Source organism: Sinocyclocheilus grahami, unplaced genomic scaffold, assembly GCF_001515645.1.
Source record: "Sinocyclocheilus grahami isolate Dianchi unplaced genomic scaffold, SAMN03320097.WGS_v1.1 scaffold94.1, whole genome shotgun sequence".
NCBI lineage: Eukaryota > Metazoa > Chordata > Actinopteri > Cypriniformes > Cyprinidae > Sinocyclocheilus > Sinocyclocheilus grahami.
Genome location: NW_015505273.1, coordinates 1,227,339 through 1,252,942, shown reverse-complemented (window position 1 = coordinate 1,252,942; position 25,604 = coordinate 1,227,339). Strand labels below are relative to the sequence as shown.

The window sequence follows — 25,604 nt, the reverse complement described above, 5'->3', positions numbered from 1 at the left end:
TATATATATATATATATATATATATATATATATATGCACATACACACACACACACAAACACACAGGTATATGAATATTAAATATATTAAGTATATATATAGATACATTTGTACTTTAAAAATATACAATTAAAATAATATACCTTACTTATTTAATTTATTACAGTATGTACAGATTACAGTAATGAAAAAGAAAAAAATTTATTCTGATTTTAAAAAATGTAAAAAACGTTTTTTTAAATTTTTTATTAGATATCATTTTCGTGATGCAAAAACTAAAAAACTAAAAACAAATAAAAAAATATCCTTTTGGGGGGTGAAATATGAGATTCACAAAGGAGCTCTGATCTTTTTTAAATTATATAATTAAAATATCAGATGTTATATTAGATATTTTCTATGACATGCACACATTGCAGTTTCATGGAAAATAATGTATATGCCTAAAAGCAACAAAACCCACTGTTAAGTATGAAAAGCGTTGATGGATACACAACTGTCACAACAGCTAATTTTACAAATGCAAACCTTTCCACACACTGTCAAGGCATGTAACATCTTAAAGACATTTCTTGAAAACAATCTTCTACAAAAACACCATTGCACTACTTTGTCAAAGTACGGAATACAATCCCAAATCAATGGATTGGTCTCTGTTCTTTAGCATACCTGGCAACATGGACTGAGAGTATTTCACTGATCTTTGAGCTCTACATGTGGTCTGACTGAGTCCATCAAGAATCTGGAAAGAGCTTCAGACGGCAGAAACATACATCAGCAATGACATGCATCCCCACACACGGATACCAATCGTAACTGACCACACCAGCATCTGCTTATAGTTTGATCAATCTGAATCATAGCATCCCTCACACAAAAGTACTGTGAAGATATCAGATACTAGTAACCACAGTCTCAGACCTATTCTCACTAACATCTACAGTCCTGTATGAGAAATGCAAAGGCCATTCCAGAAAAAAAAATGCTGCAGTCATGAATATTGGAATATTTTTAGGAGAGACTCACCCAAATCCTCACAGCACACTTCCATAGAGTCTGAGGAACAATCACTCAGATCCTCAAGAGCAGCTTCAGTGTTTTCTCCAACCTGCAGCCTGAGGCACAGAAAGAACGACAGACAAAACCTTAACAAGAAAGGAATCACGTGTCTTTGAAGCATTAATTCTTAAGGGAATTTTTATTGCTCAGAGGATGAGACTTTATTTCAGCATATAATTTTACACAAAAATAGTAGCCACAAATGAGACAATAGCTGATCATACAGTGCAGCGCTATACAATTATAACTCCATTAATATTAGAATATATTATATACAGTGGGGCAAAAAAGTATTTAGTCAGCCACCAATTGTGCAAGTTCTCCCACTTAAAAAGATGAGAGAGGCCTGTAATTTTCATCATAGGTATACCTCAACTATGAGAGACAAAATGAGAAAAAAAAATCCAGAAAATCACATTGTAGGATTTTTAAAGAATTAATTGGTAAATTCCTCGGTAAAATAAGTATTTGGTCACCTACAAACAAGCAAGATTTCTGGCTCTCACAGACCTGTAACTTCTTCTTTAAGAGGCTCCTCTGTCCTCCACTCGTTACCTGTATTAATGGCATCTGTTTGAACTCGTTATCAGTATAAAAGACACCTGTCCACAACCTCAAACTGTCACACTCCAAACTCCACCATGGCCAAGACCAAAGAGCTGTCAAAGGACACCACAAACAAAATTGTAGACCTGCACCAGGCCCGTCTGAAGTTTGCTAGAGAGCATTTGGATGATCCAGAAGAGGATTGGGAGAATGTCATATAGTCAGATGAAACCAAAATAGAACTTTGTAGCAAAAACTCAACTTGTCATGTTTGGAGGAGAAAGAATGCTGAGTTGCATCCAAAGAACACCATACCTACTGTGAAGCATGGGGGTGGAAACATCATGCTTTGGGGCTGTTTTTCTGCAAAAGGACCAGGACGACTGATCCGTGTAAACAAAAGAATGAATGGTATATATATATATATATATACATGTACACAGAATTATACGTATGTGACCCTGGACCACAAAACCAGTCATAAGAGTCAATTTCTCGAAATTGAGATTTATACATCATCTAAAAGCTTTCCGTTGATGTATGGTTTGTTAGGATAGGACAATATTTGGTAGAGATTCAACTATTTGAAAATCTGGAATCTGAGGGTGCAAAAATATCTAAATATTGAGAAAATCACCTTTAAAGTTGTCCAAATGAAGTCTTTAGCAATGCATATTACTAATCAAAAATTAATGTTTTGATATATTTACAGTAGGAAATTTACAAAATATCTTCATGGAACATGATCTTTACTTAATATCCTAATGATTTTTGGCTATTGCTAAAAATATACCCCAGCGACTTAAGACTGCTTTTGTGCTCCAAGGTCACATATTGTATATAGCAATATTATTGGTCAAATCATTTTAAATTTCATTTTTTAATATAATATTGAAATAAAAAAATTTGAATGGACATTTTTTGACTTTGATGCACCAATATAAAAATTCTGGCCAATGCAAGTAAGCTAATGATTATTTATAATTATAAATATGAGCCTATAAAAATAAGCCTATTACTATTTATATAAAAAACCTATACTATTTACAATACTTTTTGTCTAAATAATCAAAAAAATAAAACACCAAAAACTAAAATAAATCATTTTAAATGCAAGAAGTGAATTTAGGCATCACAACATAGTATAAAAATTAATATTTATTTTCTAGTTTTGCTGAAGTTTACATTTAACAGTGTTACTGTAAAATAGTGTTAAATGTACAGTGTTAATTATCAGTGTTTTTGAAATATATTTTCATATTAAAATTTTGCATTAAATTTTACATACACAAATTACATAAAAAAAATTTTTTTGACTTTGATGCACCAATATTAAAATTCTGGCCAATACAGTAAGCCAATACTTATTTATAATTATAAATATAAGCCTATATAAAGCATGCATCAGATGACAGCCAAAGTCATTTAAATGTAAAAAACAGAGAAATTGAGCATGCACATTTTAATATTGGCAACATATGTCCAATAGAACCAATAGCAATAAATTTGAAAAAAAAATCTGAAATCTCACCTGAATCTGAAAGGTGCCACTGCCGCCATGCGTGGAGACTCCCTTCCTGCAGGATACGCATTTGAGAAGTTCACCTGGGATTTAGATGCAATTGTTCCTCTGTTACCATCACCACGAACCAGCATTTTCATCCGCTGCTTCTGACAGTCCCTTTGAACACCAGTTAACGTTTCCCAAATGACGTTCCCATTGGTTGGCTTGCGAAGGCCTTGACGCGTCTGGTGCTCTCTAGAAGATTCAACAACCTCATTGTCTAGACTCCTGAAGTGATGATGGCCAGATCTCCAGTTCTTGTTGGAGTGTCTCTCCATGTCTCTGAATCCATCCTGGGGCAACGAGCCCCTCCGGAGGTTGTTTTTGAACGGGATCATCTCTCGTTTGGGCACATGTGGGCTGCTGTGGGCCGAACGGGGAGCAAACGACGGCCTGTTTGTGCCACCAGATGTCCCTTGAGCTCTCTGTGAGGACTGAGTTCTCGATCCGGTCTCTTTGAGTAACTCCTTTGAGACCGATTGAGAAGATATGGATGAGGTTGAGGAAGAAAGCGAGGAAATTCGCGGAGCCAGCTGGTTTTGGGCAGCAGGACTCAGTAAAGTGCCGCTCAAGCCCTTGGTGTCCTGCTTGGAGAGGCTGGTCAGGCTCCGCGGCAGAGGAATACCAGAGCCGCTCTGGGACATCGTCTTCAGGTTCACACCACTGCTCATAGTCGAGGAAGATCACGAGATGAAGCTCTGGGAGAAGACGTCAAGAGAACATGATAAGATTTAGAGAGATTTTTTTTGTCTAATAATGTGACTATATTTACTCATATTTATCGAAACATCATGACTGGAAATGATCAAGACATCAACATCAAGATGGCATGATTGGCATCTTCAGGATGGTTTACTCTCATGCAGAACAAGAGACGAGAAAGAAGCAAATAAATACTACAATATATATAATAAAATAATCAGTGGTTGTGCAAGTATAAATAATAAATATAAAAACATAATATAAATAAAAATATAAAAATTACAAGAGAAGACAGTAAAACAAATCAATAAAATTTATTTAAAATAAAATAAAAACACACACAGTGTTCTTGCATTTTACGAATACAAAATTAATCAAATGTAAACAAAAGTACAGAATAAATTAAAATAAAAAGGTAATTCATCAGTGGAGGTAGGGGAAATATAGAAAGATAGTTATTAAATGAATATAGTTAAATTAGGACATTTTAATCATTTATGAATATAGAAAAATATATATATATAAAAAATACTTTAAATGCTTTTTTAAAATCATAATTTCATGTCATAAAATAAAATAAAACCATCCAGTGGCTGTTGGGATGGACAGACAGACAGACAGACAGACAGACAGACAGACAGATAGACAGATAGACAGATAGACAGATAGAGCACTAAATTTATTTTTCCCCTCTTTCAAGCTCATTTGCATAGCTGATAATAATTAGGACTCAGTGACACACGGCAGTCGTTTTGGCCGGACCGGCTGCTCTTCTCTGGAGGGGTTTGATCAGAGGTCTGCTGACAGACTGGCACCACTTGGCACTCCCAGCATGCACTGCTAGCCCTGTCTGCCATCTCTCAAGCTCTTCCAGTGACTGGCACCAAAACTGATCCCTTCCTCCCAATAATAGGTCCTCTATTGTGCCTGTAGAGTCTCACTGTTGTCCACTTCTGCTCAAATTAAGTGTTTTGATTTATCCTGTGCCATAAGAACCACTGAGTCACATGACTGTAGCGATCGCTCATGGCCACATAAATCTATAACAATGGTCATATACAGTGGTGTGAAAAAGTGTTGACCCCCTTCCTGATTTCTTATTTTTTTGCATGTTTGTCACACTTTAATGTTTCAGATCATCAAACACATTTAAATATTAGTAAAAGATAACACAACATGCAGTTTTTAAATGAAGGTTTTTATTATTAAGGAAAACTAAATCCAAAACTACATGGCCCTGTGTGAAAAAGTGTTTGCCCCCTAAACCTAATAACTGGTTGGGCCACCCTTAGCAGCAACAACTGCAATCAAGCGAAATTAGGACTGTATTAACACTTGATTCTGCATTTAACGTCTGCAGATTTCTGTAGGTCACTAGCCCTGATTCCAGATCAGCAGCAGCTCTGTGAGGACTGATGAAAGAGATATTGATAATGAGACCCTTTAGGGCTCTGGTGACCTAACAGAGACGTCACATCCTATTAGTGCTCATTATCTGCACTGACAAGTGACAAATTTGGAAATATGGCCAAGCCACCATGGCACCACATGTGGGGTGTGTATGTACACACATCTTGGCTGTAATTTATATGACAAAGACAGCAACTCAAACTGACCTAAAATGTTGCTTATGTGGAATGGATTACCGGGGCTAGTTGTCATATGTGGAAGGGCTATATAGCTCAGTCACTATAGAGCAAAATGTCCTGTTATACTCCATAAACTCCTATTCACAATAAAACACACACATGCAACTATGTAGTGAAAGTATATTATAAAGATGATAACGGTTAAACATAAATACAAATTCATAACAATTTCTACAGATTAAATACAGATGCTGTGTAAGATGACTTTATTTTACTTCAGACAATATTTCATAATTCAAACAAAGTTAATTTTCTCAGATCAGTGTCAATAAACAACAGGCTCCCATTGTGACAACTTACCCCAAATAGTGTGATAACATGCCCCGCTATATTAAATCATTGTATGCTTCCAGTTATATGCCTTTACGGATATAATCATTCAAAAATAAATATTTTCTGTGAAATAAGCAAAAAACTGTCACAACTAGCCCTGTTCTCCCTTATAAGCAACAAATAAACCTAATGCAACATAAAAAAAAATGGTAAAAAAGCACCTGAAAAATACATTGAGCGAATCACATCACAATGAACTCATGTATATGACAGCATTACTTCAGTCTCACAATAAATCAATACAAATGCTGAGCCAGGCACCTCATCCAGACTGGAGTAATCATGACACAGCAGTCCAGAGCTCAGAGGAAGAGGATTTTAGAGAAGTGCCCCAGAAAACAACTACTGAGCAGCTGCTGATTGAATTCTCTGTCTACCACACACACCGATAGAGACATAAACACATCTGTGATCTCTCCCAAAATACTCAACGCACAACCTAAAAAAGCCTAAACCATTCAGACTGTATGCACTTTTGAATATAAGCCATTAAATCTCACCTCTTGTTAAAGAGTTGCTGTGAATTCCTACAGCATCCCTGTGATAACCTTTACTGCTGTCTGCAGAATCTCAAGGGAAGGCGGAGACTAAAGACATCTGGACATGCAGGACAGCCAGCGAGGACACGTTTCAAGCCAATGAGGAGGACAAATAGAGAGCAGGAGACATTTGCTCTCCCTCCCCTCAGCGAGAGACACACTGACACAGTGTTTCCTCAAACCCAGACACACGCCCTCATGCCAGCGGCTCATGTTTATGTTTGTCATCATGACATCATGGCAAAAGCAGTCTTTTGAGGACGTGCCCTTGACAGCATGCATTCAACATTAAATTACACCAAATTACTATTCATTTCCATTGGCATTATGCAACCCACTCACAGCAATCGCCAAGCAAACCTAGCAACCTCTCAGAACACCCCAGCAACCACCCACAAAACCATAGCAACAGCCTAGCAACCACCTACAACTACTCTGAACACCCCAGCATCCCATTAGCAACCACCTTCAACATCATACCAATGCCCTGGCAACCACCCTAAACATCCTAGCAACTACTTAGCAATGCCCATACAACCACTCTGAACACACCAACAACCACCTACAACACCATAGCAATGCCCTAGCAACCACTCTGAACATCCTAGCTACTACCTAGCAACACCCTAACAACCACCTACAACATTATAACATACTTAAAGGGGTCATATGATGCTGTTAAAAAGAACATTATTTTGTGTATTTGGTGTAACGAAATGTGTTTATGCGGTTTAAGGTTCAAAAAACACATTATTTTCCACATACTGTACATTATTGTTTCTCCTCTATGCCCCGCCTTTCTGAAACATGTTGAATTTTACAAAGCTCATCGGTCTGAAAAAGCGAGGTGTGCTCTGATTGGCCAGCTATCCAGTGCGTTGAGATTGGCCGAATTCCTCAAGAGTGTGACGGAAATGTTACGTCCCTTACCATATTGTGATGCCTGCGGCAACCACATGTGACGATGATGCCGCTTCATCCACGGTGAAAGCCGATCCGGCGATCCACAGTGCGAAGCTGAAGTATTTCCTCAGTGACCAGCACGGATCAGCTCCAGGCATGACGAAGTGATATCGTCCTCTTTTGGAAGACCAAACAAAGTAGTTTCGCTTTCACAACGAAACAAACAGCGCCTTTACGACATGGCGGCGGCGGCAGCAATACTACAGCGAGAATAAAAGTTACGCCTTCTTTCTTTGTAGGAACATTTGGGCAGCATTATGCAAATCTTCCAACACAGTGAGGTAGATATGTGGGGGAGTGTTAGAATGAGCCGTTTTAAGTAGGCATGGTTGAATCTCAAGTTTTATAAAGAATATCTCTTTGAATTTTAGACTTTAGTCTTTGCAACTTTACAGATCTTCTTTATGCACCAAGAGCTTGTGACACTCCAAAGAGAAAGGAAAAATTTAAATAGCTTCATATGACCCCTTTAGCAATGCCCATACAACCACTCCAAACACCCCAGCAACCAACTAGCAACACCCAAGCAACCACCTACAACACCATAGCATACTTAGCAATAGCAACCACCCTGAACATCCCAGCAACTACATAGCAACACCCTAGCAACCACCTACAACACCATAGCATACTTAGCAATGCTCCAGCAATCACCCTGATCATCCTAGGAACTCTCAATGCTCATACAACTACTCCAAACACCCCTGCAACCAACTAGCAACCACCTACAACACCATAGCAATGCCCTAGCAACCACCCTGAATATCCTAGCAACTACCTACCTAGCAGCTCCCATACAACTACTCCGAACGACCCGGTGACCAACTAGCAACTACCTAGCAACCTCCCTGATCTCCTTAGCAACCACCCATAACACTGTAGTAACCACTTAAGAGACATCCTACTGTAGTAGCTACCCAAAACACCTAAGCAAATGCATTTTGTACATAAACCTACACATACACCTTGTCAACAACTCAATTTTGCATGTGCAAACACAGACCACATTTTGTTCTTAAAATCTAAATCTCTAGTTGTGAAATACATAAAGGCTTGGTCCTCATCAGTGTGGACAGGGGATTTTGGATCTTAAGCACATAATATTCATACTGCAGCAGTCAATGTCCTTATGTGACTGGTCTCGGCTTTATATAACAGACCTGGTTTTGTTTGTTAAATTTAGACCCAAGACCCAGATTCAATAATTTATTTATTTTTTGCCACTTCTACACGACCAATTCACTATGTCAGATTGAGTCTGTCAGGGAGGGAGAGAGAGCAGGAGAGTCTGGGTCAAACCAGCCAGAAGATGCTTCAGATCGAATTTATCCAACAGCCTGCAGTCAGGCAGCAGAGAACAGGACAACAGGGTTTTATATATAGCACATTGGGAAAAGTATCGAAAAAGAAATTATAAATAAATACATTGTTTTATTAGTAAATAATTTTTTTAATGTATTATTATTATTATTACTACATGATTTTTTTTATTAAATTGATAGTTTTATTCAACAAGGATGCATTAAATTAATCTGAAATGACAGTAAAGATGTTTCAAAAGATTTATATTTCAAATGAATGCTGTTCTTTTGAACTTTCTATTCATCAAAAAATCAGTTCCCACAAAAATATGAAGCAGCACAATTGCTAACAATCAGAAATGTTTCTTGAGCAGCAGATCAGCATATTAGAATGATTTCTGAAGGATCATGTGACACTGAAGACTGGAGTAATGATGCTGAAAATTCAGCTTTGATCACAGCAATAAATTATATTTTACAATATATCACATAGAAAACAGTTATTTAAAATGATAATATTTCACCATATTAATGTTGTTGACTATTTTCAATCAAATAAATGAAGTCTCATAGGACAAGAGAATCAAAAACATAGAATCTCAGAGACCACAAACTATTAAATGTTCTCATTTTAAATCCATATTCAACAAGCTGGTACCTGTTTTCATGAAATCAAACTAAATCTGTCATCTTGAGTCTTAAGCACAGACACTATTACTAACAACCAGCCAGGAATAAAACAGGAAATCTATAATTAAGTAATTATGTTTAATCTTTTTGAAATGTGAATTACTAGAGGTGATGCATACAATTATCAAAGGAAAACAACCTCATGTGAGGAAAAAAAAAATTTCAACTGGCCCTGTCAGTGTGGATTTCTATGAGATCAGGAAAACAGCACAATAGCGTGACAGCATTAATAGCTGTAATACTCTGTGCTGGTGGGCTAAAGGGATCCAACATGCGAGACCGGGCTCTTACGATCTACAGGCATTTACAGCTAGTCACTCCTAATCCAATTCACTCAGGCCCACACCCTTGTCTGTCATACAACTAACACGATTTAAACACTTGATGCTGTTTGCCACAGGAATCTTAATGGTCCAGTCCACTGCACACTGTCCCATCTGCACAAAAACACTGCTCCAAACCCTATCACTGTCTACATAGTCAGCTGCCTTCTAATGCGACAAGTGACCAATTTGGAACAATCTCCATTTCATGCACCATCTCAGAAGTTTTTTATTTTTATTTTTATTTTTTACTTTGTTTGGTTGCAGCTCCTGCTTCACCTGCATATATATATATATTTCAATCATGACAACTCTCGGAACATTTTAGCATGGTGATGGATGTGACAATGTTAATGGTCTTGGCGGAACAGATCAGCTACACTGCTGCTGAATTGCTGCTGCTGTTGGTTATTGCTGTAGTTGTAGATTATTGCTGCTGCTGCAAGCAAGTACAGGAACTTGCTACTGCCAATGCATACGGCGATACGGTGCCATGAGTATTTAAGACATACTGCTGCTGCACAAATAGCATATAAAATAACCCTTAGCAGATCTATACAGGTGGAGCTGGGGTGTTTCTCCAACAGTGGATTAATGCATTGGTCACACACTCGTGCTCATAGCAGATGTCCGGAGGAGATGTGTGTGACCACAGAGCGATATATAAAAAGGTTTCTTTGTAACACACACAACTGAAGCAGAGCTTAAGACTTTCCTTGCTCAGTCTCAAGGCTATGGATCAGTTTCCAACACCCACTTTGCATCGACAATCGAAGGAAATCATTGGATCGGATGAATCCGTGCCGGAAGAACAGCACCATCAGCAGGCTCACAGACTCTTGGCAGAGACAGAAGATGCATGCTGTAATATTCATGTGCTGCAGTGAACATGCAACACATGAGGAGAATCTGGAGTTAAATTAGAGTCAAATTTATAGAGAGCAATGTGGTACCATGGTAAAACGTTGATACTTTGAAATATACTGTACCAGATTACAAATTTATTACCATCTGCATTTCATGGTAATAGTATAGTATAGTATGAATAGTATAGTCTTATCATACTACCATGCTACTTCTTTGTCATTATGATTTGCCCTTGTTTTGGTGTGTCAAATCCAGACAAATATCCAACTAACTAACTAATATTTATCTTTTATTTGTTACTTGGCCAGGATAGGTGCATCATATTCATGTATAGCTGTAAACATGCAAACCACGTGCAAAAGCAGACAATAAAGTCTTTCTAATTAATTAACTAACTAAACTAGCTAACTCACTTTATTTCTTAACTAACTAATTTTTTTTTTCCTAACTAACTAAACTAACTAGACTTATTTCTTAACTATTCTGCTTCATTTCGTAACCGACTACTATCTAACTAGTTTTATTTCTTAACTAATCTGCTTTATTTCTTAACCAACTAACTAACCAACCACTAGCTAACTAACTTTATTTCTTAACTTTCTAATCTGCTTCATTTCCTAACTAATCTGATTTCTTAACAATCTAACTAAAACTAACAACTAGCTAACTAGGTTTATTTCTTAATTAACTCATCTGCTTTATCTAAAACTAACTAGCTTTATTTCTAACTTTATTTCTTAACTAACTAATATGCTTTATTTACTAACTAACTAACTAACTAACTAAACTAGCTTTATTTCTAACTAACTTTATTTCTTAACTAATCGGTGGTGCGTTTCCACAAAGAAAGCAAGTATGGCCAAAAGTTCTGTCGTTACCAGCATAGTTCAGCAGAACTTGCGACCATAGTTGGCTAATGATGCTTTTGGGAAACACACCCCGGCTCGATTCCCTAAAAGCTTTAATCTGCTTTCAAATAAAGCTGGATCTGCTTTATTTCTTAACCAGCTAACTAGCTAACTAACTAGCTGACATTCTTCTGCTTCTCATTTCCTTACGAGATCTGAGTTTTGGGTTCCAGCAGCAGGTCCAGCTGTGTTACATTGTGTTTGGTATGAGGAGGGTGAGGGACTCCAGTCCTCCTAACAAACACCGTTTAAGGTCAAAACGCACGTCCAAACATTTCACGGGTCACTACAACACTGCATGTCTTCCTGAAAGCATTACAGTTCTGAAAAGAACAGACATAATATGAAAAGAAAACTGTCAAATAGTGATTTGAAAAGAGCCAGATAGGTTAGAAATGACTCTCTCTCTCTCTCTCTCTCTGTCTCTCTCTCTCCCTTTGTCACGTTCTGCATCTGTTTTCCCTCCCTCTCCTCATCTCTTCATCAGTCTCATCCTCTCTGGACTCATATGAGGACTCAGACTCTCCTGAACACTCTGTGATCTTCTAGTGGACCAGACAAACTATCACTGCAGGTAAGAGCTTTACTATTACTCTCCATTAAATAAAGTTTTTGTAACAGTGGGAAAGACAGGACGCAAAAGACGTGTTTCGACCCTTTATCCTGGTATAATATCAGACTTACAGTCTAAATGGAGTATATAACACTTTACAATAAGATCCCATTTGTTAATGCTATTTAATACATTAGCTAAAATAAACTATAAATTAGCAATATATTCTCTCTATATCTTAGTTCATGTTAGCTTATAAAAACACAATTCTTTTTTTTTATGTTAGTACTAAAGTTTCCAGATTCTTGCAAAAACCAGCATGTTGCCATTTGGAATATTTAAAAACAATGGCATTGACAAATGACCCTTTATTTAGTCAAAATGTACCTAATGAAGAAAACTGAACTGAAACTCTGAAAACACATAAAATCCACAACAGAAATGACAAAAATGATTGTGCGTATGCAAATGCAATAAGGCCTAATGTGCATTTGTGACGTTTTAATGTCTGTTTTTGTCTGTCTGTAATTTGCCCGTGTTTTAATGTTTTTTAATGCTGTCAGGATGCCGCTGGGAGGAGGAAACAAGTGTGGCTGCTGTAAGAAGACGGTGTATTTCGCAGAGGAGGTTCAGTGTGAAGGGCAAAGCTTCCACAAGTCCTGCTTTCTGTGCAGTAAGTCACACACACAGCTGACCTGAGACCTGCTGTGACACTGTCTGTTACTGATGCTCTGTATTCACATCACAATATGTGAACTAACGTGAGAGATGGCAGCAGATGTTCGAAATCTATTAGAGACAGACACATATCCACACATACACTTTCACCTGACACCTCCAGTGCTCTAATGGAGTAGTTTAAGCAGAAAGTATGTGCATGTGAGCGTGAGATTCTCCGTGTGGAAATGGGTGGTGAGGGTTCGTCCTGCAGAGAGAGGGTGTTAGCCGGATAGCCGGGTGTTAGTTCCGGAAAACGGAAATTATGATAGTCATATATATATATATATATATATATATATATATATATATATATATATATATATATATATATATATATATATATATATATATATATATATATATATATATATATATATATATATATATATATATATATATATATATATATATATCATGGAAAATATAATATAATGTTTTTGAACAAAACTGTCAGCTGTGATTGTGATAGCATGACACAAACCCAGAGGAAATTACAAATCTCCACAAATGCCAGTGGATTTCATTTATTATTTATTTAATATTTATTTTTCTGTCCTACAAGAAGACAATGAAATTTGATTAATTTAGTTGTGTTTTTGTCATTTTGTCTTTTATTTATACATTTTTATTTCAGTTTCAGTTTTAGTTATTGTAGTACATCAAGTTAAACTAAGTGAAAAAATTGTTGAAATAAAATAAGATAAAATAAATGTATTTATAAAATACATTTATATTTTATTAATTTATTTATTTTCAATTAACAATTTGTAATGGTTTTAGTTAACTATAATAACCCTGAAATATACAAATTAATCATTAATAGTTTGTGCTTCTTAACTAAGGACAAAAGTTTTATTTGATCTTATTTTTATTAATATTTAGATTTTTTTATTTTACATTTTTTTCATTTTCTTTTGAATTTTATAGAAAGTTGTAATAATTTTGTTCTGTGTTTTTTTGTCATTTTAGTTTTTCTTAAACTAAGTCTATTTAGTTTTAGTTATTTTAGTAAATCAAGTAATAACTGTTGGATCATTAATAATAGTTTGTGCTTCTGAACTAACAACAAAAGTCCTCGGAGCGGAAAGCTGGCATGAGTTTGTATAAAAGTCAGAGCAGCGAGTAAATCTTTCCTGTTTAACAGCGAGTCCATATTAGGTGTTGTACAAATGAACATCCCGGTGAATTCATCTGCCTTTTATGGCTGTGCATCTTCTGCGTCTGACTGCAGATCTGTGGATCAAATGAATGTTTAGGTGTAGATGACACATTTACATTGTACGTTACCAAACAGTAGCGAGAGTGTATATGTTTAGGGTTGTGTTTTTAATATCTGTTTTTTCCAAATGTTTCTCCAGAGAAAAAGTACTCGGTTGCATCCACTAGTCTAGAGTTTCAGACGAGATCTCAACAGGGTCTCAAACTGTGCTCAGATTTGTTGAGACACCAAAGTTTGCTTCAAAAGTCTCAATATGAACTCAAACACTTTTCATCACATTCACTGTTACTTATGACATGATCAAACTGAGATATGCCATACACATCCATTTTACAGCTCTTATACAATATCCTCTTACTGTATCAACAGTCTTTTTGATTCAGTTTAGATTACATCAACAGTGATGTAACTTACAAGGCGATATACAATTTCCACATACATACATTCTCTGGGTAGATAAAGATATAAGTTCATAATACATATAAAATCCCCACAGTATAATTTGTATATGTACTAGGGATGTCCCAATCAGGTTTTTTGTGCCCCCAATCCGATCCGAGTCGCTGAATAATGAGTATGTGCCGATAGCAAATCCCGATCCGATAATTGTATATTCCAGTGCAAAATTCAAGTTCGTTAAAGTTATTAAAATCATGTATACAGAGTTGTGCAGAGAGAAAAAGTAGTATGTGTGTGTGTGTTTGTGTGTGTGTGTATATATACAGTGGGTACGGAAAGTATTCAGACCCCCACTCTCTCTATCTATATATATATATATGCACATATCTTGTTAAAGACATTGGTAGATGTAAACATGTTACAATGGTAGACATTGTAAACAAACTGTGCGGTCACAATTATGAATATGGGACTACTGATATAAACTTAAGCAGTAAGTTTACAATAAGCAGAATAATTGCAACATCAAGGAAAAAAGTGGAGATATGGTTAGAAAGCATGAAGCTCACTCTGTCAGAAGGTCAGTTTATCAGTCAAATCCGAAGCAAGATGCAACCCATAGGAACGCGTCATGACAACGACATCTCAGAGAGTCTGACGACAGATAAAAGTAAACAATAGATGAATGAGTGATCGTTACAAAAAGTGTGCATCAAATACACTGAACATGGAAGCTCAAACGTGTGTGATGTGCTAGAACAGACCTCAGGGGAAGGGAGAGCACACTAAATCGTTTGGGGGTGCAAGGTGGCCCCCTTTGGCGCCAGCTCTTATCCATTATCCACAGAGCAAATTGTCTAATGTATAAAAACAGTGTCTTGATCATGAATGTATGTCTGTGTTAACTGCAGTGGTGTGCAGAAAGAACCTGGACAGCACAACAGTAGCTGTGCATCAGGACGAGATCTACTGCAAGTCCTGCTACGGCAAGAAGTACGGCCCAAAAGGCTACGGCTTTGGCGGAGGAGCGGGAACGCTTAGCATGGACACGGGCGAAGCTCTGGGAATCAAACCGGCTGGGTTAGTAGCATGTTTTCATTTTCATTGTGTCTTTACCAATGTGCATTAAAGTAGCCGCTCTGTATCTGTCACACAGGCAAACATCCCATCGTCTGACCAACAACCCCAACCCATCAAAGTTCGCTCAGAAGCTCGGCGGTTCGGATGTTTGCCCTCGCTGTGGAAACGCCGTGTATGCGGCAGAGAAGGTGGTTGGAGGGGGAAACGTGAGTTGGTTTTTCTTTGCCTGGGCTTATCACCTTACCAAACTGGTTAACCCAACTTTGATATACTGAATTAATTTGGAGAAAAGGCTTAATTGTTTTGGCTTGGTTGCCAAAGTAGTCTTAATGCAAACATAATAACTCTGTGTCCTAACCTGCCCTCATATGAAAGCCAAATAATGCTGCAAACTGACAAAATCACTGCCAATCCAAGCATGTCTGATGTTTTATATACAGTCAACCAGCATGACATGACAAAAAAAGCTAACCATACGACTGACAACAATGACATATCGGGCCTCACTTTTCTCCTCTTTTAGTCTTGGCATAAGAGCTGCTTCAGATGCGCAAAGTGTGGAAAGAGTCTGGAGTCCACAACTCTGGCAGATAAAGACGGAGAGATTTACTGTAAAGGTCAGTATCAAATATCATGCATACAGGTGTGTATGTTTATTTGATATTAAGATACTGAGGATTTGTTCAGAAATATAAACAATTAATATTCATATTAATCATATTCATATTTTTATTTCATATTTATAGTTATATTTCTAATGATATTTCTATAATAACAAAATATTTTAATGTATAGTCATAATAATGTAACTTATTTAACATGTACTTATATTTATAGAATTTGTATTTCTAATAACGCCATTTTATTATTTATATTTAATATAAGTATTTATATTTCTAATAACAGAATATTTAAATGTATATTCATAATAATATTTATTTAACATGTATTTATTTCTAGAATTTGTATTTATAATAAAATTATTTTATTATTTAATATTTATAATTATTTATATAGTATTTACATTTCTATAACAGAATATTTAAAATTCTATTCATAATAATGTTCTTTATTTAATCTTTATTTATATTTCTATCATTTATATTTATAATAGCATTATTTATTGTATTACTTATATTTAATATGCATACAATTTATATTTATAATAACATTATTTCTAATTCTATTTCTATTTCTATTCATATTTTATTTATACAGGGTGCTATGCTAAGAACTTTGGACCGAAGGGCTTTGGCTTTGGTCAGGGAGCTGGTGCTCTGGCTCACGCTCAGTAGAAATACAGTAGAAATACAGACTTCGGTGAACCCAGGAGGACAGACTGGTCACTTTCGTGAGAAACATGTTTGATAAATGTTATAAACACATATAAGTGCCCAGTTTGGTGCTCAGTATGTACTAAATCTAATAAACAGTTTTATTGTGAAATCCAAAATATTATTATCAACTGACATTTTTGCAATAATAAAACTTGGTTATTTTTATGTTTACTGGGATTTATTATTTTTAGGACTTTCTCTGACTGGGCTATGCCATGCATTATGGTATAATAACTAAGAATGCAATTATAATTTGAACAAACATGAGTCAAAAATGTTTGTAAACAGACGCAGTTTGAAAGTAGCTTTGAATACGCTCTCAAATGACTGACTTGTTTTGTCCATGACATCACACACACACACACACACACACACACACACACACACATCAAAAACACAAGTGTGATGAGAACAAAGTGTGTTTATGTCTTCGAGCCTGTCACGGGCCTGATCTAATGAGACCACAGACTCACAGAGAAGCCTAACAACATCACAGAGACCGTAGTGCTGTCATCTAGAGTCTAAAGACTAACAAATTCAGAATTAAACAATGAAAACGAATAAACAAAACTGGTCTCAGAGCAGCTGCTGGAGGAAACAAATTTCCAGACGGCTATTCCCACCATCATCAAAAAAACAAGCTATGCTAAGAATACAATAGTGTACTGCTACTGCCAAGATTATGCCTACTATTGTCTAGAAATAGTATGTGAATCAAGATGAATTATGCAGAAATACACATTATGCAGTAAAGAATATTTCAAATAAGTATGTTTTTGAATCGAGGTAATTTAGTGATTTTTTTATTTTTGGGGCATTTAATACGACATTCACGCATAATGTAATGTAAAAAAAAAAAGTGTCAGCTTTTGGCAGTGTGATTTAGTAATGAGTCAAAAAGATATGAATTGAGCTGAATCGAATATTAAACACAACCACTATTTCTCACTGAAGAAGCATAAATCTATCCCCAGATGGCACCACATTTTATTCTACTATTGGAAACACAATTTTAAATTTCTGTGACATTATGAATTTCATGTGTTTTCAATACACAAAGAACAATTTGTATATTTTTCTTTACACTTGGTCAGTTCAGTACAACTGGGCAGAAATAAAAGTTCTTCCACTCTGTACGCACAGTAAGGCTTGCAGGAGTCTGGCCTGTGGTTTTACTAGTGCTCAACAGTTTATAAAAAGCAGGTGATAATTGGCTGTCTGGAGGTCTGAATTTTTAACAGACCCAATGTGAAGAATGATTCTATAAAACAGTACAGTAGAGGAGACCGGGGCTAGTTGTCACACAGAGACGGTCTGTCAGTAAAGATGAGATTTTGAGGGGGAAAAAGTCAAATTTCTCCAGTGATGGTTTTGTATGTTGGTTTCAAACACCCAGTGCAAAACTAATATATTTTGTCCTTTTATATCCTTTCAACTAATATACATGTGTATCTTGTAGGGTTAAAAAATAAAAAAAATTATATATTAAGCTGTCAAATGTGTTTTGTATGATACAGTTTTATCATTTAAAATAAATGTTATATTTATTATTTATATACACCATATTGGGGCTGTAGTTTTAGCGCGTTAATTTAATTAATTCGTTACGGAAAATTAACGCGATTAAAATATTTTAGCTCAGTTATCGCACCCGCCCCAGACTGTTGACAAACATGATGCAGGGCAACAACACAGTGAGTATTATTAGCCTATAATGCAGTTATATGCCTTTAAATATTAAGATATTGGGGCAAAAAGGCCGCTTTATAAATTTTATAAAGCCATACAATTTTATAAAGTCTCATATTTATATCATATGATTAGCGATATCACACGAGCAGCGATAGCAATATCACATCAGTGCTGTTTTTGTCCCGAATAGCATGAGTGCAAATGTGATTTTAAACAACAGTTCAGTAAAGAAGTAGCTAATATTGTGTTATATTTTATAGGCTACAATTTTGTCTGCTTTTGCTACGTTTTGCCAATGAAAATATTACCTATAAAGCCACAGCAGAACTGTTGTGCATCTCCAAGCAACACAGTCTTACGTTTCTGAATGAATCCGCGTTTTGAACGAATCTGGTGAACCAATGATTCAATGGCCCATTCATAAAGAGAGCCATTTACTTCATTCCTGAATGAATCAGCCGTTTGAATGAATTGAATGAATGAATCAATCAATGGCTTACTCATAAAGACATTTACTGCCACCCACTGGCAGTTTTAGTTTCTTATTTAGAGTTTCAATTCATTAAATAATAATAATAATAATAATAAAAATAAAGTGATAGTTCACCCAAAAATAAAAAAGTCGTCATTTACTCACCCTCATGTTGTTTTTAAACCTGTATCACTTACTTTCTTTTGTGGAACATAAAAGAAAATAATGAAGAATGTTGGTAAGCAGAAGAAAAAAAAAGTTTTATAATTCATAAAATTATTTATGTTTAGCGGAAAGTTTGATGAAAATCATTAAAGAGCCAATAAAACATATTAAAGACACACACACATAATTTTTTTAAGCATTTCATATTTAAAAAAAGGTATTCTTCTCAAATCAACATCTTGCCCCATATATGTGACAACATGCCCCACTATCAGAAGAGATCGTCAAACATGAACTTTTCTTGCTGGTTAATGTTAAATGGAAATGATTAATAGCTTTTGTAGCCAATATTTCAAGGTTTTTGTTTATACAGAAACTGACTATAAATAAACCCTCCCTGGAAAACATGTGACAACTAGCCCCAGTCCCCATCACACATAAAAGCCATGGCAAAAAAATCCTCTATATTCAAAAAATAACACAAGCACATATAAAATGATGCTAAATCCTCTCACACCAACGTTCAATATCAACAGCGGCTCTAAATACGGTCCGGTCACGACTGGCATGCAGCATCTATAATCCTGGGTTTCCACAACAGCCAAGAACCAAATCCAGCAGAGCCCATCATGAGAGTAAACAGGACAGGTGTTACCCGCAGACTGACCCTTCTAGAGCTCTCTACAGCTAGTAACGTTGCAGATAATACTAGGAAGCCGTTTAGACACAATAACAGCATCTGAGTCATAGTATAATACCTGGATGATGGAAGAAAACCCATATTATATGTCTCTCAGAAAGCAGGTCCTGGAAATGATGCTCGACATGTAGATAAGAGAAAGCAATGCTAAAATACACACCCACACAAACAAAATCCAGCCAAGAAACAGCATTGTTCGAATGCTTTCTGCAACCAGAGAGAGTTTGGTTACATGGCTACAGAGACTGAAACAAGCAAGAATGCAAATTCAGTGATTATTTTATCACGTCTAATGGAAATCTATGTGGCAAGACACTCTATTTTGAAAGTACAGACTTTAACAAGGCCTGATATGACCATCTAAAACAGCTAATCTCTGTGACTATGACACCTGAAGGATGTTACATAACTGCTAAGTACACCTGGAGAAAGCTAGCAAAACCTAAGCACAGATGAAAGCATTGCACACATGCATTTTTATCTCGAGACATCAAAATAGCTTTTAGTATCTCACAACACTAGAGTGGCAGTATCAGCTGTCTCACTGCTCTATGTTTAGCTAAGCCGACATATGGCCAACTTTACATTCCTGTCTTAATCTCTCATAGAGATTGTTGTTGTCTACAGTTAATATTTTAATCAGACGTAGGGTCAAACACAGAGCATGGTTCCACTGAGGAAACATACAGCTAATCAATGTGTCAGAAAAAAAAAATCTCACAAATATCTCACCGCTTTCCATTGTGTATTAAATTGTTTTATAAAGATGTTGCTCTTTTATAGCTCATGAGACTTCATTTCATTCTCAGTTTATTTTCATTAAATTTCAGATGTTTCTCCTAAAATTCCTATAGAAAAACAAAAAACAATGTGATCAGTAGTTATCATACTGTAAGTTTGTAGCTATAAAAGTAATATAGATAGTAGATAATTTGATTTTAGGAGAATTTAATGAGATATGTTTGAAATATCTGGCGTTTGACTGCAGGCTTTGGATTCTTGGCCAGTTTGAGACATTGTTGCGACCTCTTCCAAAACCCATGCCGTTGCTAGAGGCTTTTTCTCAAGAGAAACATCTCAGACGCAGCAGATTTAATGTGTTTAAAATGATTGTATAAATGCAAAAATGATTATATGAAAAAACTGATACGCATATTTTTAATTCGATGTGTCACTTGCCATTTCTTTGTAATTATTTGTGAAATGTACTAGAAACTTTGAATTATAAATACTGAAATAGTATTTTCTTATAAAACAGACTCCAAAATCTTTTTTATTTACAACTTTAAAAAAATAATTTTTTACAGTGTGGAGGCTTTTTCTGAGCCTGAGGAGAAACACTTGAGAAACAGCAGTCATAATGTACTTCAAATGATCTTATAAATGCAAAAATTATATGAAAGGCAAAAACTGATACCCATGAAGTGAAGTTTATCCCTAAAGCAAATTGCTACTGATAAACAGACAGATAATGTTCATCTTCTTCTATGAAAACCAAAGGAAGATCTCTTCCAAAACCCATGGATTATGAGAGACTTTTTCTCAGGAGAAGATTTGCTCTCACAAACAATAGAAATATTAAGCAACTTCATTGTGGACACGTTAAAAAGATCAATGGAAATTTCTTTAAATGAAAATGTTTTATCTCGGTTGTGAGACAGGCCCGAAGCATCATCATGAGTAACCCCAGTCCAAAGCTGTCTAATGGGCTGATAAGTACCGCAAAAGGCTTATCAACAACAGCCCTCCACAAGTGCTGCATAAAAGCTTTGTGTGCGTGTGTGTGCTAATAATATCATCCAGTAACAGGCAGAGGATGAACAATAAAAAAGAGAGGCATTGTTCTAGAGCATCATTTCTCTGCCCATCTGAGCACCGCAAGGTAAGTTCATTCAGTTTGCTTCCCTGTTAAGGAAAGTTTAAGGAAATATGTATATATATTTTTTTATCTGAAAATTGCATGGGCATTTTCTGCTCGGTGTCTGTTAATATTGCCAAACATGTAGCCAAATATTCAATATTACTGTCATCATATGTAATGGTTCAAGAAAGTGTCAGTGGAAAAAACCATATCGATCAACTTATTTAGGGAGACTGTGGTCAATATTACTTTTGTACTTTCAAATTTACACTCTAAAAAATGCTGCGTTGTTTCAACCCAACTTTGGGTCAAATATGGACTAACCCAGCTGTTGGGTTAAATTTTTAACCCAAAAGTTGGATTAGTCCATATTTGACCCAAAGTTGGGTTGAAACAACCCAGCATTTTTTAGAGTGTATGCATTTTATTTACAAAAGTGTTTTATAATAGATAATAAGTTATAATCTTTCTCCGTCTCGCCAATCACTTTGATTTTATTTCTCAGATAATTTAATTATAAAATGATCTTTTTATGAACCTGATTCAAAACATTTACTTTTGGCTTTTCATAAAACCTCAATGTAAATTGCGTAATACCATTTAAACCAAAAGATTGTAAAAACATTACTTTGGAAACCACCTTTGGCGTTCAGTTAAATAAACATATCCAGTTCCAGATTTATGCTTTCATTATATTGCATAATTTACCGACTTTGTTTTTTTTTTAAGTGCGCTAGACCGGTTTAACATCATTGAGCGGAAACTTGGGCTGGGTAAATGCCTCTGAAGCTCTGGTGCGGGTCTATTTATGGTGCACTGCAAGTGGATATGGGCTGGAGAAAGCTGGGATTGTTATCTGTGTGGCATAGTTAACATGCCGAAATCACCGCGCCACGATAGGCGTCTGCCAACACCTTTTTTCCTCGGGGTCCACTTCATCACGGCCACTGTCAGGACTTTGAAGTGGTTAACAGATGCAGAACAGACGCCAAATCAATCAATTAGTATCAGTTCATTTATTTTAAAAAGCAGCAACTGAATGGTCGACATATCATAACAGCAATGATTTCAAGAGTCAAATACGTGAGAGTACTGCTGTTAGGTATAATGACATCTGATTAGCACGTCTGAATCTGGAAAAGCTGTCTGATACTTGAGCACCTTGAAGATCCTCCCAATGGTCCTGCCCTTTGGAAACAATGCCTTTTGTTTTTATCTCCTAGGTTGAAACGCCATTGTAAAGATGCCCGAGTGAGTATATTGTGTCTCTGCTTTCTGTTGTTCGCCATCCTAGACGTCTTACGGCTCTCTCGACAAATGTGCTCTATTCTTGGATTTACCGGCTGTGTTGTCTTAACTCAAGGCCTCAGTATAGGCTGATTAGGAGTGTGTGAATAGAATACAATGGAGTCCAAACGTCTGCGACAGAGAATTATATATATATATATATATATATATATATAAAAACAATGATTCTACACTGTTTCTGGGTCACTTATTAATAATCAAATTAATAATGCATTAATCATTAATTAGTTAATTTTTCTTGTTTCTCATTTTATGCCGAATAACCTGGACAACCAGGTTTTGTTCATGTCATCTAATAAAAAAGAGAGACATAAACTGAACTTTTTTTTTTTTTTTTAATTGCTAGTAAATTTCACAAATAATATAAAGACAATAAAGAAACGGCAAGTCACACACTGAATTTAACATGATATTTTTAAGTAGAAAAACTGAAATGGTAAAAAAAATTTTTTAAAGATACTTAAATGAATAGACAAATAAATGGCAAGTAACACACTGAAGTAAAACCTGATGTTTTGAAGTGAATAGTCTTGTAAAACATACTCCAATAATCTTTGTTTTATTTATAACTTTGAAAAATTATTTACCGGGTATCAAATTCTTTTCACTTCAGTTAGTACAATTTAATAATAATAATAATAAATAATAATAATAATTTATTATTATTTATTAATACAATTATTATTATAATAATCACTATAATATTATTTACAAAATTAAATACAATTAAGGAGTGCTAAATAGAAGCATTTTCGCTTGTGGTCTCAGACTTTTGGGCATCATTGTATGTCTTAACAATAAAAGCTATGTTATTAATAAAAATTATGATATTTTATGATCTAATCATGTGTTTTTATTCTTTTGCAGGCAAGAGGTGAGAGTGAAAAGCCATTGTTGAATGCCACTTTTTCAAGACATTATGATCAAGCTAATCTATCAGCAAACTAATCTACTGTAACAATAACAAATGATATTATGGCGTGAGAATATGATAGTATATGATAGCATATGTAATGTTTGCTCTATATAACCAATGTTTATTTTAAATTTGGCAGAAAAAGTCCAAGATCTCTGCATCTCGCAAGCTGATGCTTAAGGTACAATTGCATTGCAAAAAATTTAAAATATTTCATTTTCTTAAAACAATGTAGGTAGTGCTTTCCTGTAAAACAATTAATAAAATAAAAAAGCCACATATAGAGTGTTTTGGGGGGTTGCTAAAAAAAAGTAAATAATTTAAATAAAAAAGCAATACTTAGCAAGCATCAGAAATGAAGAAAGTGCATTCAAATGCTTATTATATTGATTTTCTATTGATATATTAGATCTTAAAGAGTGTGTGTCTGTGTGTTTGGCAGAGTCTTATGGTAGCTAAAGCAAAGGACGAGTTAGAGCAGGAGCTGGTAGATAAAGAGGCAGAGAAGGAGAGATATCTGGCTGAGAATGCTCCTCTGCTACAGACGAGTGGCATGTCTTTAGCTGAGCTTCAGGTACATCCACAACTCATAAAACACTCTCATACTACTGGTATTAATATAAATGAATCCCTTACAAAAAGTACCATAGTATTACCAAAAAAAATCCATGAAAAAAACATGTTTTTTGGAAACTACTGTATCCCAAAAGTGCTATTTAAGCACCATTGTATATGAATTGTAAACAAACAATATTATAGCTCTGTATATATAAAAGCACCAATGTATTAACATCTGACACCATCATACTTTTAGAAAATGTACATTCAAAGCCAGCAGAAACAGCAGCAGGCCTGTAAACACTATATTTATTCTCTCTATCAGGAGCTGTGTCGGGAACTACACGTTAAAATCGATGTGGTGGATGAGGAGCGCTACGATATCGAGGCTAAAGTGCTTCACAACACAAGAGAAGTAAAGAAACAGTTGAACTCTTTATACAGCTCAGTCAACAACACACCATGTGTCTATTTCATTTGTTTTTTTTGGCCAGTTGCACTGAAACAGAAACCAGACACAAAATAACAAGTTTCCAGTATTCATTTATCAGTCCATATTAAAAGCATAAACACTATCTGATATACTTACTGAACCAGTAGTGATTTACAATGAGTGCCCACTTGCTTAGCGACCTTGTGGAAGTATTTTTCCCATTCATTTTCTCTGTAGAATAAAAAAAAATAAACAAACAAAATTCCAACGTTCCAAGATGAATCACAATAATAAACAACAACAACTGGAAATTATATGAAAAACTGAAGGGGGGAAAAAAACGTAAGTGCCAATAAATATTCATCCCATGAAGCATTACAAATGCCTTTATACTGGCTATAAAAAAACACTGATATACATTATACGCAGTGTTGGGGAAAGTTACTTTTAAAAGTAATGCATTACAATATTGCGTTACTCCCTAAAAAGGTAAATAATTTCGTTACTTAGTTACTTTTTATGGAAAGTAATGCGTTACATTACTTTTGCGTTACTTTCGCTTTTTGTTTTTAAATATGAGCAGGGCTTGATTGTTTTTAATATAAGAAGTTCTATTTATACACTCTAAAAAATGCTGGGTTAAATATAACCCAGCGCTGGGTTAAAAAGGGACAAACCCAGCGATTGGGTTGTTTTAACCCAGCGATTGGGTTGTTTTGACCCAGCGGTTGGGTTGTTTTGAACCCAA

The 25,604-nt window shown here is 35.4% G+C and overlaps 3 protein-coding genes across 3 annotated transcripts in view; 2 read left to right on the top strand and 1 right to left on the bottom strand.

Moving 5' to 3' along the window:
• Window positions 1-936: 936 nt before the first annotated feature.
• On the bottom strand, window positions 937-6,580 carry LOC107587624 (uncharacterized). Its single transcript, XM_016275472.1, has 4 exons — window positions 6,353-6,580; window positions 3,136-3,866; window positions 1,026-1,114; window positions 937-944 (listed from the first exon to the last, which is right to left on the bottom strand). The coding sequence occupies exons 2-4, from the start codon at window positions 3,837-3,839 to the stop codon at window positions 937-939; spliced, it is 801 nt and encodes a 266-aa protein (XP_016130958.1). The 5' UTR covers window positions 3,840-3,866; window positions 6,353-6,580.
• Window positions 6,581-11,932: 5,352 nt separating this feature from the next.
• On the top strand, window positions 11,933-16,905 carry LOC107587588 (cysteine and glycine-rich protein 1-like). The gene is made up of 6 exons (XM_016275421.1): window positions 11,933-12,017; window positions 12,560-12,669; window positions 15,246-15,414; window positions 15,491-15,620; window positions 15,938-16,031; window positions 16,633-16,905. The coding sequence occupies exons 2-6, from the start codon at window positions 12,561-12,563 to the stop codon at window positions 16,707-16,709; spliced, it is 579 nt and encodes a 192-aa protein (XP_016130907.1). The 5' UTR covers window positions 11,933-12,017; window position 12,560; the 3' UTR covers window positions 16,710-16,905.
• Window positions 16,906-21,624: 4,719 nt separating this feature from the next.
• LOC107587589 (troponin I, slow skeletal muscle-like) overlaps window positions 21,625-25,604 on the top strand; it is a 6,233-nt gene continuing 2,253 nt past the window's right edge. The window contains exons 1-6 of the mRNA XM_016275422.1: window positions 21,625-21,662; window positions 22,865-22,892; window positions 23,817-23,823; window positions 24,005-24,046; window positions 24,308-24,439; window positions 24,749-24,838. Coding sequence (XP_016130908.1) covers window positions 22,885-22,892; window positions 23,817-23,823; window positions 24,005-24,046; window positions 24,308-24,439; window positions 24,749-24,838 — 279 coding nt within the window. The 5' untranslated portion in view covers window positions 21,625-21,662; window positions 22,865-22,884. The remainder of the gene's footprint in view (window positions 21,663-22,864; window positions 22,893-23,816; window positions 23,824-24,004; window positions 24,047-24,307; window positions 24,440-24,748; window positions 24,839-25,604) is intronic.